Raw genomic sequence first — 14,340 nt, 5'->3', positions numbered from 1 at the left:
GTGCCCATCAGCTCGGCTCAATCCTGTGGTAGTACCTTTGATTTTGCCCATCACTGACCTGATAAATTAAGACTACAAAGCAATTCAATTTTCTAACTTACAAGATTCAACTGCAAAAATTTGCACTGAAGTGATGGAGCATTTGAACAAACATCTGGGCTGAGTGCTTCCAATTTATGCATCTGCTTTTCTTAATTTTCTTTGCATATTCATAAGAGAGTACACTAGCCATTAGAAGATGGATAAATTTAGGTTTAAAGAGAACATGAAGGAAAACCAAGCATTTCACTAGAATGTTACCATTTTATCACATTAAAAGTGACAGTATTAAGCATGTCCCAGATGTGGTATAAGAGATTTTCTTTTGTTTAATGTTGGACACTGTACTTGTTATACAGATACCACGACTGAAATCAATCACAAGTTCATACAGCCTTTATTCATACGTATATTCTGTTCTAAAGGAATCTTGCTATATTCTTCAGCATGTTTGATGGACGAAGCAGAGTTCTGTAGCACTAAAAACCCTTGCAATGATCTATGTGAGCAAAATATTTTTTTAATCTCACACTATCATCTTTCCTTGCATTTATTCAAAAAAATTTCAGAGATGTGCACAGAAAAAAGGGTAAACATAAAGCAAATTCTTCTATAAATCCTAGAAGTACTTTTTCTTTCTTTAATAAAAAACTCTGTAGCATTGACTTCAGATAATTACATTCAACCATCTTCTTCCTTACAATAAGTATAGCAAAATTAGCAGGCCATATTCTCCCTATCTTTAGTCTCCCTTCCAAAGAGTCTTCCTGAACTGAAGTCTATTCCAATGCTAAAAGGCATTTTAATGAATGTACAATTAACGAGAAAACTGCCGTTTGTCTGATTTCTTGCTAATGTGTTTGAAAATTTTAGCTTTGTGAACGTTCTTCGATTTCTGGTAACCAAATCCTCCACCTCCACCTCTTTTCTGTAGTCTTCTGCCGTGGTTGCTGTGCACATCTAGAATTTTATTGGTTAAAGAACTTAAAGGAATCATTTGAAATGTTGCTTTTTAAGTATGAATTATTAATGTGAGAAAAAATAGCAGCATTATACAAAAAGTTGAGTTGCATAACCATGGGCAAAACTAGAACTTTGTGCTTGTGGTTCTAAATAATGCTTTCATTTCTCCTGTTGGCTGAGTTGGCTAAAGTACTACTGCTTCAAATTCCATCCACTGGCAGGCTTGACAGAAATCTAGATGGAGTCTTCTATTTCATGCTCTTGCCCCTCTATTTCAATATTCCATGATTATTAAACTTAAGCCTGTACCTTTCAATGAAAATAATTTTGCATGGAGGAGAAAAGTACACATATGAATTCGAGTATCTGCTACCCTGCAGCAACTAAAGCACGTACAGCATGTACATGCACTAAACCATGGACAGTTGTAGGCCATTTCTGCAGCTTTAACATTTGCTATTTAACATTTTCTTTGATAAACCATGGTTGGAGCATGATGCATTTATGTAATTAATAGAAAAAAAAAATCAGAATTTGAAGCAGCATAGGAACTTCAGTAAGTTGCATTTAACATTTATAAAGCAGAAATTCAGCTTTGAAACGCTGCAGTAAAAGGATACTGAGGTCGACAAATGGAGGAACTTTAAAGCCAAATGAAAGGCTGACTTTGGGAAGATCCAAGTTATTGACATCATAGATCTGCTTCAGCGAATGGGAGTCATAAGCTCTGATGTAAGCTTTGTACGCTTCCTGGGCTGACTTGTGAAGGAAGTAGTTCTTCTCAATCAGTTTCTCCAGCTGGTGAGGGAAAAAAAAGCCAAACCCAAAAGACATATCTAATTATAGCTATAACACATGTATAAATTACATTCAAGCAAATTATTTACTGTGTGGGTTGCAGTGACATTTACTATTCACTTCAGAAAAATTGCCCCATGATGGGTGAGTGCACATAAATATATCAGAGCGCTTTAATAAACAAATAGAGGGACAAAAAAGCCTGAAGTTGAATTACAGCACAAAGCCTCAGCAATATGAAAATTCACACAAATATTAAATTGGGTTGTCCCAAACAAGTTAGTCCAGAAGGAGTACACAACTGCAGCCACACTATGACGCCATGTGTATTCAGAATTAACAGATTGCAACAGTATACTTTAAAGTCAGACATCTAAACTGCACCATTCCACGTAAATCTATGTATAGTCTTCTCTATTATGAATTGTAAAATGTGTAGTATTAATTCTAAGACAAAAATGCAGATTCAGTAGTGTCGACTGAGAAGTTTTACTAGTTGCGGGCTGATTTCCCAATACTCTCTAGATCCAAATGTCTCATTTGATGTTTAACATACATTAATTCAGCACACGAAAAATAAGTTACATTAGACATCATTATCCCCTAATTATTCTTAACTAAGAACATCTTTCTGCAAGGCCTGTCACTGCTTCTTGTACTTGCTATTTCAAATTTAAATTAATGCAAAGAAGCTTTACAGTGCTCTTATGAAAAGAATGATTCATAGAACTAAACAATGGAAATTCACATCTACAGAAATATCTAAGTCATTCTATTCAACTTCGTGCTCCATGGCTGTATTTATAGCACTGGAACACAAAGCAGGTGTAGCTGATACTGGACTTTAACAACATCAGGCAGTTAAAAATCCAGCTGGAGTATCTACTAGCATCTGCAAATGTTGCTGTGAGATCTCGTTCTGCACACTGAAGTCTTTGAGTAAATAATCTCATAAAGCACATGCTACTTGCGATTAATCTGAATATACGTAACCATTCAATAAAAGTCACCGAAATCCTGTTTGCTATGCTAGAGAAGAACAATCTGTTCTCAACTTGAAATCCGGTTTATATCACCATGGTTTTGCAATGTAATGCAAATAAAACCAATTCTTACAAGCAAATTAATTCTGTATAATTATGACAATTTAGTACTGGATATTAGAATTAATCTCCAATTTCAAAACATTTTCTCGCTTTACTGTCATCAAGGGACAATACAACAGGAGGATTTACTGCCCCATACAGGAATTTTTCCAAACAAGCATGCATATTTTTAAACTGCAGTCATTATAGACTAACATTCTCCATGTAAATTATAACACAGATATTCAGGGCAGCTGTAGTATTAAGTCATTTCATACCTGAGACTGGATGTCTGAAATTCTTGGCCAAGAAAATTCAAATTCACTTAGTGGTACCTTAAAAAAGAAAGAAATAAAATATCAAGATTATTTACACTGTGTAAACAGCGATGTGTTTTTAATACCATAACTGTATCTGTCAATATGTAATTACAACTCTTAAGGATGTTTTTGTGATTTAAAAGCACACTTGTACATATTTTTGTACATGTTTTTGGCATCATCTTTTATTCAAAGCAATGATCGCACTATTTTCTATTATTACTCTTATCACAAAATGCTTTTACATCAATATGCCAGTATTATCACTTCCTTTAAACTAGAATAACAAAGACGCTCCGTACAATACTTTTACCCCTTTATCTTCTGCTTTAGAAGCGTCACCACTTCAGTTACAAGTGGCAAAACTCTGTAGTGCAAACAAGCCCATAAGGAGAGCAACCAAGAAACCATGTGCAGTTTTATCGTATTAAAATGATTACAAGGCAGCTACACCTCTTTTGGAATTGAACAAAATGCAATTGGTTCTTTGAAAAGAAAAAATAAAAACTGCATGAGCAACCTCTGCGTTTTAATTTCCTCTGGATGGCCCACCTCCCAGTATCCTTCCTGAGAGAGGACATAGCACATTTATCCTTTAATAATACAAGTTGCAGTTGCAAAGCAACTATAAATACACTCAATATTTACCTGTGTGCTGCTGCCTTCAGACTTGAAGTCAGATGTTCAGTTGAAAATATTTTCTAAGCAACAGAATGTTTTTTGCTTAAAAAAATTACAATGCAGGATTACGGATTACAGTTTTTGCCCTTAAAAACCTATTGCACAGTTTAAAAAAAAACCCCAACAACTAGACATTAGCTTACCCTGGCTTGCTTTAGGTAACGAAGAAAGCCCAGTTCTTCTGGTCGTAAAATGAGCAGAGCGTGTCCTCTACCATTTATGCCTCTGGCAGTTCTACCAACCCGATGAATATATTCCTTTTGGGAAAAATAAGAAACAACAAGTCCAATCTGTCTTTCAAACATGTAATGATCAAACAGCTTCACAAAAAAATCCCACCAAATTAGCATTAGTGTAATGCATCACCCATATTTTTTAAGACTTCTTAGCAGTGACACATGGATAAGGGAAACCAAGTGGTGAAGATGTAAAGCATAATTAGGCTGAGACAGAATCCCCTGACTAAAAGTATTTTACCTTTTTCTGAAGAAAAAAACAAAACAACAAACTGCATCTGCTGTAAATGAAAATTAAACTTTGCTTTTGGTATATTTGCTCTGCATATTTGTGAAAACTTGTTTACACTGGACATTTATTCAAATAAGAATGCTGATTTTTAATGAAAATCAAATTGCCACTGGAAAAGCTCGTCAGGAGACTGAAGGATGCAGAGAGAAACTCATATTCCTTCTGAGAAGTGTTTTGTTGCTCAGTTGGTTAGATTTAAATAAAATAATATTTTAGAAAGCAACTCTTAAAAAGGCACCAAGGGCCTCAGTAACGTGCAGCATCTCCTAGGAGCTGGTGAAGGGAAACGGAAGGAATGAACTGCTAGATACAAACGTGGCTGAATCCTGACCTGTCAAGCAGCGGTTTCAGCTTTTCTCTGTAATTATGTTTTATCTAAGATTTGATTTGTTGCTGTGACATTTCTCTATTTCCTCAACTTACTTTTGGATCATCTGGAGGGTCATACTGGACAATCCAGTCAACTTCAGGAATATCCAGTCCTCTGGCAGCGACATCGGTGCACAACAGTATTCCAGATTCTGCATTACAGAACTGGAAAAATGTTGTAGTACGTTTGGTTTGTTTCTGCTTGCCCTAAAAGGAAACACACACATTAAGGGTGAAGTATCAACTAAAAAAAATAAAAATCTGCCAACTTGTAAGCTTAAATCTAATTTCCCATTTCACATATTTTATCACTAACAAAAATATGAAATAACTTGGGGCATCTTTCCGTATCAGGGACTTGTACAGACCACGCAGGACCATTTTGCAGTGAAGAAACAACACTATCACGGTCAGCAGCACACGGCTATAAGAAATAGCATCTCTTAGGATACACTCTATCTTCCAAAGTATTTAATATTTGATTACATAAGCATTCTGTTCAGGAGGGCTGCATAAATGCCTGAACTTCAGAAAAAGGATATTTGCATGTCTAGCAATATGTTAAACAGATTACAGGTTAAAAAATATATATAACTACTTGTAAAAGTTCTATCAAATTACAGCAAAAAGTCCCCAAAAGAACAAAATAAAAAAGGCCATTTGTGGTGAGTTATAACTATTTCATATACGTTCAGTCAACTCTTTCTCCTGGACTATGCATTTTGTGGTTTCAATGAAAATTCAGAATACCTATCCAAATGGTAACAATTGGCTTAGCAAAACCAAACATCACCCTGGCCTTAGAAAAAGCAGCCATCACTCCAGGGATTAGAGAATTTAGATTCCCCTGACAGCAGCTTTGCTCCACAAATTGAGTTGTAGTGCTTATGAAAGGCAACCCCCTGGAAGAAAACAGTCTTTCCACACACACAACATAAATATCAGTGTTCAGCCCTGGTTTGGAAAATAGCAAGACTGACAATATTGAAATATCATTATTACATAGTCTTTGCTTTATCTTCTTCCTCTACAGACTTACCAAGACCATAATCAGTTTGTGAGCAGCGAATCTGTTTATTAGAAACTGGACTGAAATAAGGCCAACGTGAGGTCAGTAACAACTTCAGGTACCATGAGATTAATTGATCAATGGATAAAATACTTACATGAATGGCCAAAACAGGCAGATCAATGTAGTTGAGTAACTCATAGTGGTACTTCACTGACATACATGAAGAAAAGAATACCATTAGTTTCTTCTTCCGGTTCTTCTTGAGGAATGTGAAGAGCAAAAGGAATCTTTTTTCAGAAGGACACACTACATATCCCTGGAAAAAATTTAAGTATTGTTAGATAAAGTAGTCTGGAACAAACTTCTGTTTCAGCAAGACAGTTAAACAGAGGAAATGTTATGCTGTGAAACAAATAAGCCAAACAGTTAATTTTTCCAGCTATGCTGGGCCCAACCATTTGATTTATTGTCTGTCCCTCACCTTGGTATGTGAAATTCCTGAAGACTATGAACTTGGCAAGAAACTTTCTGTACTAACTTGAAATGTGAAGAAGTAAATTTTAATTAATTATCCAAACTAGTTTAAATTCAGTAAAAAATTAGTTTATACTATTAAAATTCATTTCAAGAACTCTGAATTATTGTTATCAGGCATAAAAATAACTGCATAGGGTTCTTAACATTTTTTTTATGATTTCAAAGATTTTTTTATGGAATTCTTGCTACTGATTTACTTTAAGGTAATGCATAGGTACTGGTAATTTTACAACAACATTCATCACGTCAACTGCACAAGCCCAGAAACTGCTGCGCAACTGCATTTAGAGCAACAACAATGAAACATATCTGAAGTATTTATCTTGCTAGTCAGCAACATGGAAAATACAGTTAAACAACTGGAGCTTAGATATATAATATAAATAGGAATAGACAAGTTCAAGTAACCGTATTACTATTCCATGAGGTTTTATATCATCTGTCCTGCAAACATTGACTGGATGCGTATAATTTACTGCAGTTAGCAGACTGAATAAAGCACTTCAGGCAACCGAAAGCTTTTGCCCACTAGAATGGTAAACACCTTTAAGACAGTGTTTGTACAACCCCCTTGAAACACATTGGTATGTTCACAGATCAAACCCTTTGAGTAACATTTGTGTTTTACCTGTTCAAGACCATCTACTGTTGCTGTCTCCTTGTTGTCATCAACCCCAACATACAGCGGCTCCTTCTTCAGGGAGATCTTTGCCAGATCTTCAACCTTTCTGGTTTGTGTTGCAGAAAAAAGCATCGTCTGTCTGCGCTCTGAAAAAATATTTGTTTTGAACAACAGCCTCATTTTTTAAAAGAGAATTCAAATAGCAAGTCCATGAAATCTCTAGTTGCAAACTTCCCTGAGCAAGTCTCCTTTTTTTCAATTAAATTCTAATTCAAACATACTGCTAACTACAAACAAAGACCAGTGTAATTGTATTATGGACTGCACAAGATGTTTACTTAAGCTGCCCCCACCCACAAAATCCTAGCATCTATCAAAACACAATATTCTTTCTCTCTGGGAAAATGTTAATAATCATTTGCACTCCAATTTAGTAACCAAACAATTATTTAAATATACACCAACCTTGTAATTCTAACTATAAATTCATTTCATTCTCATGAATATAAAAATCATTCTAGAGATTGTGCAAGAAAAAGCTTAGCAAAACGCAAGTGCATGGTTACTGTTCGTCTTGAAAAGTCAGTCTAGACCATATGCGTTTGTGGATGCTGTTGCTCCCGTTGCGGTAAATCTGTACCAAGCCCCAGTGACTCCAATGGCCTTAGAACAGCTACACAGACTCTCCTGCCTGCCCGTCATCCCACAGCTCAAATGCACATCCTGACCTCGTAACATTTTCTTGTTACATGAGTACATGGAAAACACAGACTTAACCTGTTTCATTTCACAACTGCAAGAACAGTAGCAAGTGTTCTTTTTGAAAAACTCGTGTCAACACTTTTAAAGTGTTTTTTTCTACTTTGAACTGTCTGTTTTAAAATATTATTTCCTTCCTAATGAGACAAAAACAAACTAAATTCATATAAAAATATATTTAATTTGTAATTTTCCTATTCTTCCTTCCCTTTCTGATTTTAGCACTGTTCACTAACATTCTTCACAGGTTTTATTAAATTTATCTATCTGCATTTGAAACATGCAGATCTGAATTTTAATATTTAATATTAATTTTTTACTATTTCCCTGTTTTTGTTCCTGTATTTTGGAAGTTAAAGGGAGAACCTTGTTGACTCTGAGAATGTGTTATCTGCATTCATTACAAAGAATAGCTAAATGAAAAATTAGGAAAAGAAAATGTTAAGGTAAATACACAAACAAAATTTCTGTAAGATACTGTTCTTGGAGACATGAAGAAAATTTGAACTGCAAGTCAAAAGACCTTTTTCCTTATATTTCAGCCTTATTATGTAATAACTAATCGTAGGAAATAAACAGGCAGAGAAAAATGAATGGGAAAATGTGGATGCTATAAGAAAAGGATCTTATATGAACAGAATTACATCCCTAAAGTGCATATTAAGATTCTGTCCTTCAGATAACTGATTTTAAATAAAATAATATATGCTAGCTATCAGGAAAAAAGAAAAGAAAGGACAGAGTAAGACAATCACGGTGAAGTGCATTTACAGAACTATAAAAATTAATGACTTCTCTTATAATAATTGAGTCATAAAGAAGACATAATATTAATCAAGTGATTTCCAGGAAAGACAGATTTTTTTTCTTACTTGGTAGAAGTTTTATGATCTGTTTCATTTCTTCTTCAAATCCAACCTCCAAGATCCGATCCGCCTCATCAATTACCAAACACTGCAAGTTCTTGTACATGAAACCTGGAGTGTTCTAGAAGATTAACAAATTCAGAGTCAGACAGGGACAGCAGTTTTATTATGTTTAAATAATGCAGATAAGACATGAAGATTTTATCTACCTGCATATGATCCAGAAGTCTTCCTGGTGTTGCTACAATGACATTGATTCCATTTCCAAGTTTCTGTGCTTCTGCTGATCTGTTACTGCCCCCCATTATCAGACCATAGGTGTGAACGTGATGATTCATAAGCTCTTTAAGAACTCCGTAGGTTTGCATAGCAAGCTCTCGAGTAGGAGAAAGAATAATAACACCTGTTCCTAAAAAATACATCAGACACGAATAAGTTACAACTCGTCCAATCTTCCTCCTGGCTATATTCCTAAATTGATGGCCACAGTAAAATTCAACTGTGAAATGAAGAGCCTTACCATTTCTAGGCATGAATTTTAACTTGTAGATGAGCTCTACTGCAGGAATAAGAAACGCAAGTGTTTTGCCACTGCCTGTTTTTGCAGCTGCTAAAATATCCCTGTGTGCAGCAAAGTTAGAAAGAGAAGTATTCGGTTAATTGTACAGAAAAAAGAACAATCCTATCTTGAATGATGTCAAAAACGTAAAAACGTAACAGGGCTTCTGCAAAAACAGCAGAGTTGGTATTAAGAGCTCGATGGCAGATGTGGTTCACAGCAACTCGTCACCACAGCTCTAGAGACTCTTTGAGACACCAGACTAGCGAAAACAGACTTCCCTGCTTTCAAAGCCACACACAAAACAATCTCCATGAGCTTACCCTAAGTATTTGTTCACGGGCAACACAGACATACTTTGTTAACTTGCATTAATGTCTATAAACAAAATATTTTAAACATACAAGAACGTATTTTTAAAAAGTATTTTAGCTGCAGAAAGTCACATTTCATGCATTCAGCTTGCTAGCAAAATGTAGACGACATCTGGAGTCAATACAATGATTAAAAAGACTCTTACCTGCCTTCCAGAAGTGGCTTAATACTTTTATGCTGAATTTCAGTCATGTGTGTAAACCCCATGTCATTTATGCCTTTCAGTGTGTTCTCACTGACAAGACCAGCCAGGGAAGTAAAGGAATTGTCTTCAAAAGCACCTGAAGTGAAGAAGGAAAAAAGAAATAGTCTTCAATTCCATTTGTCCTCTGAGATGACACAGTTAAAACTGACCTAGATGGAAAAAAAAAAAATCAAAGCAAAGGACTTTTTCTTATTCCTTTCTACTGTAAAATGTGAAGACACTGATGAAATACTGATTAACATGTTTCTAGGAATACTGCAGCGCTGTTAACAATGAACGTGAATGCGCCACTTCTCATGCCAAATTTACCAGTTGTACACCTCTGCCTTGCTCTTCTTGGACTTTTTCTTCAAGTTACACATATGTGTGTATATTTTTTAAAACAGATTTTCACTAGTCATTTTAAGACTAACAAGAGTGTGTACATAATGCAAATTTCAAAGAACAGTAACTGAATAACAGCTGTACCATTGCCAGTGTCACCTGTATTCAAACCCCTGACTTCTACAGATAATTTCAAGAGTGCAACTTGCTCTGGAAGAAAGCATTAGACCTTGGATTTTTGCACATGTATGAAAAAGAGACACAAGATACCTGTTACACCTAGTGGTAAACTGGGCACTTCATCTTCCTCCCCCTCCTCCTCTTCCACTTGTTTCTCTCCAGAATCCTGCTTGTCTTCATCTTCTACCTCCACAGATTCATCTTCTTCGCATTTTGCTTTTTTAGTTTTTGTATCTAGAACATTATTTTACAGAAGACAAGTCAGTTAGAGATATGAAAGCCATGTTCATCATGAAAAGTTGTTCCACAGAGTGAATTTCTTTAGTCTGTAAACCACTTACAAACGTCTTACGTTTTTCATGGGGTGCAATGGGGGCACAAGAAAGGCGGCAAGTTTTCTATGGAAATTTTTGAGGCAGAGAGAAAAAAATTCAGAAGTTTCTTGCATACAATCCACTTTTCACAGTAAAACAGTGAAGCTTAATGTATACTATATGACACTTTCTACAGAAAGATGGAACAAGTACAAAATTCTTTCCTATCTGTAGCGCAACCATAAAGCTTCCAACAAGGGTTGTACTCAGGTCACATGAAATGTAATCCCTGTGCTGTTTTGAGTATGTGAATCCTCAGAGAACTGCATGAAAACACCTCTTAATTTGCATAACCATCAGAAGTGTCACAAAGATCAAAGGCATAAGAGAGAAATGTTTCATATATATATATATAAAAAAGTATATTTGTGTGTGTATATATAAGTATATAAAAATCAAGCAATATTTGCAGGACACCATTTGGGGTAGTTTCCTAGTATACTTTAGTTTCATAATATACAGATGTCACCAAATGCTTAATATGTTATTAAAAAGGCATAATGGCTGCATGTTCAAGCATTGAAGGCATCTGTCTGTCAAAGCTCTGCTTTGAAAGCCAGCATACATATTTGCACGAAAAAAGCAAAAACATTTAAACTTATCTTTACGAAGTAGAATCTTATGCAAGAATTAAATGGGTTGCTACAGGTTTAGTACATTTTAGAGCTCAAACGTTACAGCTAGAATAAGAAAACGAATAACTGAAGATCTCCAGAGTTTTAGAACATACACCAGGTCAACACACAGTGCTTCTCATATCCAGGTGACAAATTCTGGTGTGGCCTCACCTGGAGCACTGTGTGCAATTTTGGGCTGCACAGTATAAAAAAGATATAAAAAGATACTAAGCTACTGGAGAGCATCCAGAAGAGGGCTACAAAGCTTCCTCAAAACGGCAGGTGTCAAACTCTTCTTTCTGGTGACCAATGGCAGGATCTAAGGGAATGGCAGGAAAATGTGCCAGGGGAGGTTTAGGTCAGACATCAGGAAAAGGTTCTTCACCCAGCGGGTGCTGGAGCACTGGAACAGGCTCCCCAGGGAGGTGTCACAGCCCCAAGCCTGACAGCGTTCAGGAAGAGACTGGACAACACCCTTGGACACATGAACTGTGGGATTGTCACATGCCGGGACAGGAGTTGGACTCGATGATTCTTGTGGGTCCCCTCCAACTCAGGACATTCTGTGACTCCTCTCCGACAGGGTGGAAAATGGAGACCCCAAAAAGCGCCTTTTTTCGAGAACAACTCAGCCCTAAGAGACAAGCTGCGGTTCAGGTAACGTACCATCTTCCGCCTCTGCCGCCGCTCTTCTCTTCTTCTTCTTCTTCCTCTTCTTCTCCTCCCCGCCGCGGGGCCCGGCTCCCTCCGCACCCTTCGCGACCGCTCCGGCCGCCGCCGCCTCCACCTCGGGGGCCGCCTCCTCCTCCGCCGCCTCCTCCGGGGAGCCCCGCGATGCCGCCTCGCCTGGCGGAGGCACCGCACGGTGCGGAGACACGTTTGGGAGAGAGAAGGGGAAACCAAAATCAGCGACCGCTCCGCCAGCGCTCAGCCCGGGACAGGCTCCGCATGCCCGGCTGGCCCCGGCCCGGCCCGGCCCCGCCGTACCTGCCCCCTCGGCCTCCCGCAGCTTCAGGTTGCGCTGCCGCAGCTTCAGGTTGCGCTTGTGGATCTTCCTGCGCAGCAGCCGCATGGGCAGGTTGCTCGCGGCCACCGACACCGACATCTCGGCCGCCTCCGTCCGCTCCCGCGGCCACACGTGGGGACGGCGCTGCGGCGCATCCGGTCCCACCGGAACCGCCCCCCCTCCCGCCGTCCGCGAGGCCTGACGGGCGGTCCGCAGCGCCCCCCGGCGGACCGGCGGAGGCAGCGTCAGGGTCCCCGTCCCTGATGGGGGTGAGCTCGGAGATGGCACCGGCTGTCCCGCCCCGGGCCGGGGCGAGGGTGGAAAACGGCCCGTTTTACCCCCAGGAAGGCAGTTACCATCTCCTCCACAGGCGCCCCTTGCCCCCCGGTGCCCGTTTGCCCGGTGGCGTTGCCTCCGTTCACTTGTACAGCTGTTTAAATCCAACCGGGGAAAGAAACGCCCCCGGGCATCCACCTGTGCGGTCCCGAATGTCGCACCTCCGGGGGGAGGTGGATTTGGGGACACCCTGTGTGTCCTGTGGTGTGCAGCCGGAGGGGCTGGGGACACCCGTGTGCCCAAAGTGGGGATCCCCGGGCTGCAGCACCGAGCGCTGGAAACTTTCGATACCGACTTCCAGCGGTAGAGCTGGTGACACTTTCAGACTTGCGGAACCGGTGACCCTGGGGATAAGGGACACAGCGGTGCCTTCAGTGAAGTCCCGCATCTCTAGTAGCCACCCGATCCGCTGCCTCTTCCTCCTGGTGGGCGCGAAGAATGTGGAATCCTCTGGATTTTCACCAGCCTGGAAGTGCTAAAAAGTGGGTCGAATCTGGGAGCCCCTAATTTCCAGGGCTCAGCTTCTTGGAACTCTTTTAGGCAGCGCTTTCCATCTGGCCAGCTGCAGCTTCCAGCTGTTCCTCCATCCCAGTGACAGACCTTTCCTCCTGGTGTCCTTCTGCTTTTTGGCTCTGCACCCTCTGCCCAAAAAGGGTGAATTCCTGCAGGCTGGAATGCTGCGCCCTTCAGATGCTTGGTGACCAGCAGGTGGCACAAGGAGTACGGGGATTCACAGCAGCTCGCCAGCTTTAAGAGGGCACCAGTATGTTTGAAGTCTGAATGACTGCAGATGGTGTAAGGCTCAGCCTGCAATACCTTGCTGTAACGCAGAATAAACTCCAGAACTACTCATATTACTATATTAATTTTGAAGTGTTTATTGCATGTAACTTTTTGTTTGTTTGTTTTTAAAGCTACTAATGTTAGAGATGAAACAAAAATAATTTGTCACTCTCTGTAATTGTTGTCTTGAAGAGATCATATGGGGTCATCAGGAAGAGAATTACATTTTTTTTTGCCAGAACTTCAGAGAATGAACCACATGATTGTGTCCAGACTTCCTCAGACTGGATAACAGGTCCGGCCACTGGCTTATTAAGTTGAATGAATAACTGCCATCTGCATCAGCTGCGTTTGAAAATAAACTGAACCATCCTCAGCGAGAAAAACTTTTGGTACATAATTCCAGGGGAAGTCAGTTCAAGGCTTGTAGTGGTTACAGCTTCCTCACAAGGGGAAGAGGGGCAGGCACCGAGCTCTTCTCTTTAGTGAGTGATGACAGAACCTGAGGGAATGGCAGGAAGATGTGCCGGAGGAGGTTTAGGTTGGACATTAGGAAAAGGTTCTTCACCAGAGGGTGCTGGAACACTGGAACAGGCTCCCCAGGGAGGTGTCACAGTCCCAAGCCTGACAGTGTTCAAGAAGAGACTGAACAACACCCTCAGACACATGGTGTGAACTATGGGGTTGTCACGTGCAGGGACAGGAGCTGGAGTCAATGATCCTTGTGGGTCCCTTCCAACTCGGGACATTTTATGATTCTAAGGCTGAATTTTAAGCAGGTAAAAGTTCCTTACTGCAACTCAGTCTAATTCAGGTTCTGGTTGCATTTGCTTCCTGGCTACCTTGTATTGTGTCTGGAGGATATGCTTTTAAGTATATATGAGTTTGCTCTTCTTAGTCTGTACTGATTTATACATATGTGGCTAGGTTTGGTGTTTGGATCTGGATTTTACCCAGGTGGTCCTCCTTTCTGGAATATGTTCATTGTGTGATAGAGTGAAC

General features: G+C 39.6%; 1 protein-coding gene across 1 annotated transcript; it reads right to left on the bottom strand.

Annotated features, from left to right (window-relative positions):
- Window positions 1-419: 419 nt before the first annotated feature.
- On the bottom strand, window positions 420-12,398 carry DDX18 (DEAD-box helicase 18). The gene is made up of 14 exons (XM_065070395.1): window positions 12,201-12,398; window positions 11,880-12,059; window positions 10,313-10,456; window positions 9,659-9,794; window positions 9,100-9,200; window positions 8,789-8,988; window positions 8,586-8,700; window positions 6,961-7,100; window positions 5,950-6,111; window positions 4,838-4,990; window positions 4,030-4,143; window positions 3,164-3,220; window positions 1,623-1,800; window positions 420-999 (listed from the first exon to the last, which is right to left on the bottom strand). Exons 1-14 carry the CDS (start codon window positions 12,316-12,318, stop codon window positions 857-859), a joined length of 1,941 nt encoding a protein of 646 aa, XP_064926467.1. The 5' UTR covers window positions 12,319-12,398; the 3' UTR covers window positions 420-856.
- Window positions 12,399-14,340: the final 1,942 nt, after the last annotated feature.

The sequence above is a fragment of the Columba livia genome, chromosome 7 (genome assembly GCF_036013475.1).
Source record: "Columba livia isolate bColLiv1 breed racing homer chromosome 7, bColLiv1.pat.W.v2, whole genome shotgun sequence".
Taxonomy (NCBI): domain Eukaryota; kingdom Metazoa; phylum Chordata; class Aves; order Columbiformes; family Columbidae; genus Columba; species Columba livia.
Note: the sequence above shows the minus strand (reverse complement) of the source record. Positions and strands in the feature narration are given on the sequence as shown.

What these genes read in the sequence shown, in the direction of transcription:
- DDX18 (XM_065070395.1), bottom strand. Translation starts at nt 12,318, where the DNA reads ATGTCGGTGTCGGTGGCCGCGAGCAACCTGCCCATGCGGCTGCTGCGC. An exon ending in GGCGGCAGAGGCGGAAGATG is followed by an intron (nt 10,457 to 11,879) that starts GTACGTTACCTG and finishes ATAATGTTCTAG; the next exon opens with ATACAAAAACTAAAAAAGCA. An exon ending in GACTTCTGGATCATATGCAG is followed by an intron (nt 8,701 to 8,788) that starts GTAGATAAAATC and finishes TTAATCTTCTAG; the next exon opens with AACACTCCAGGTTTCATGTA.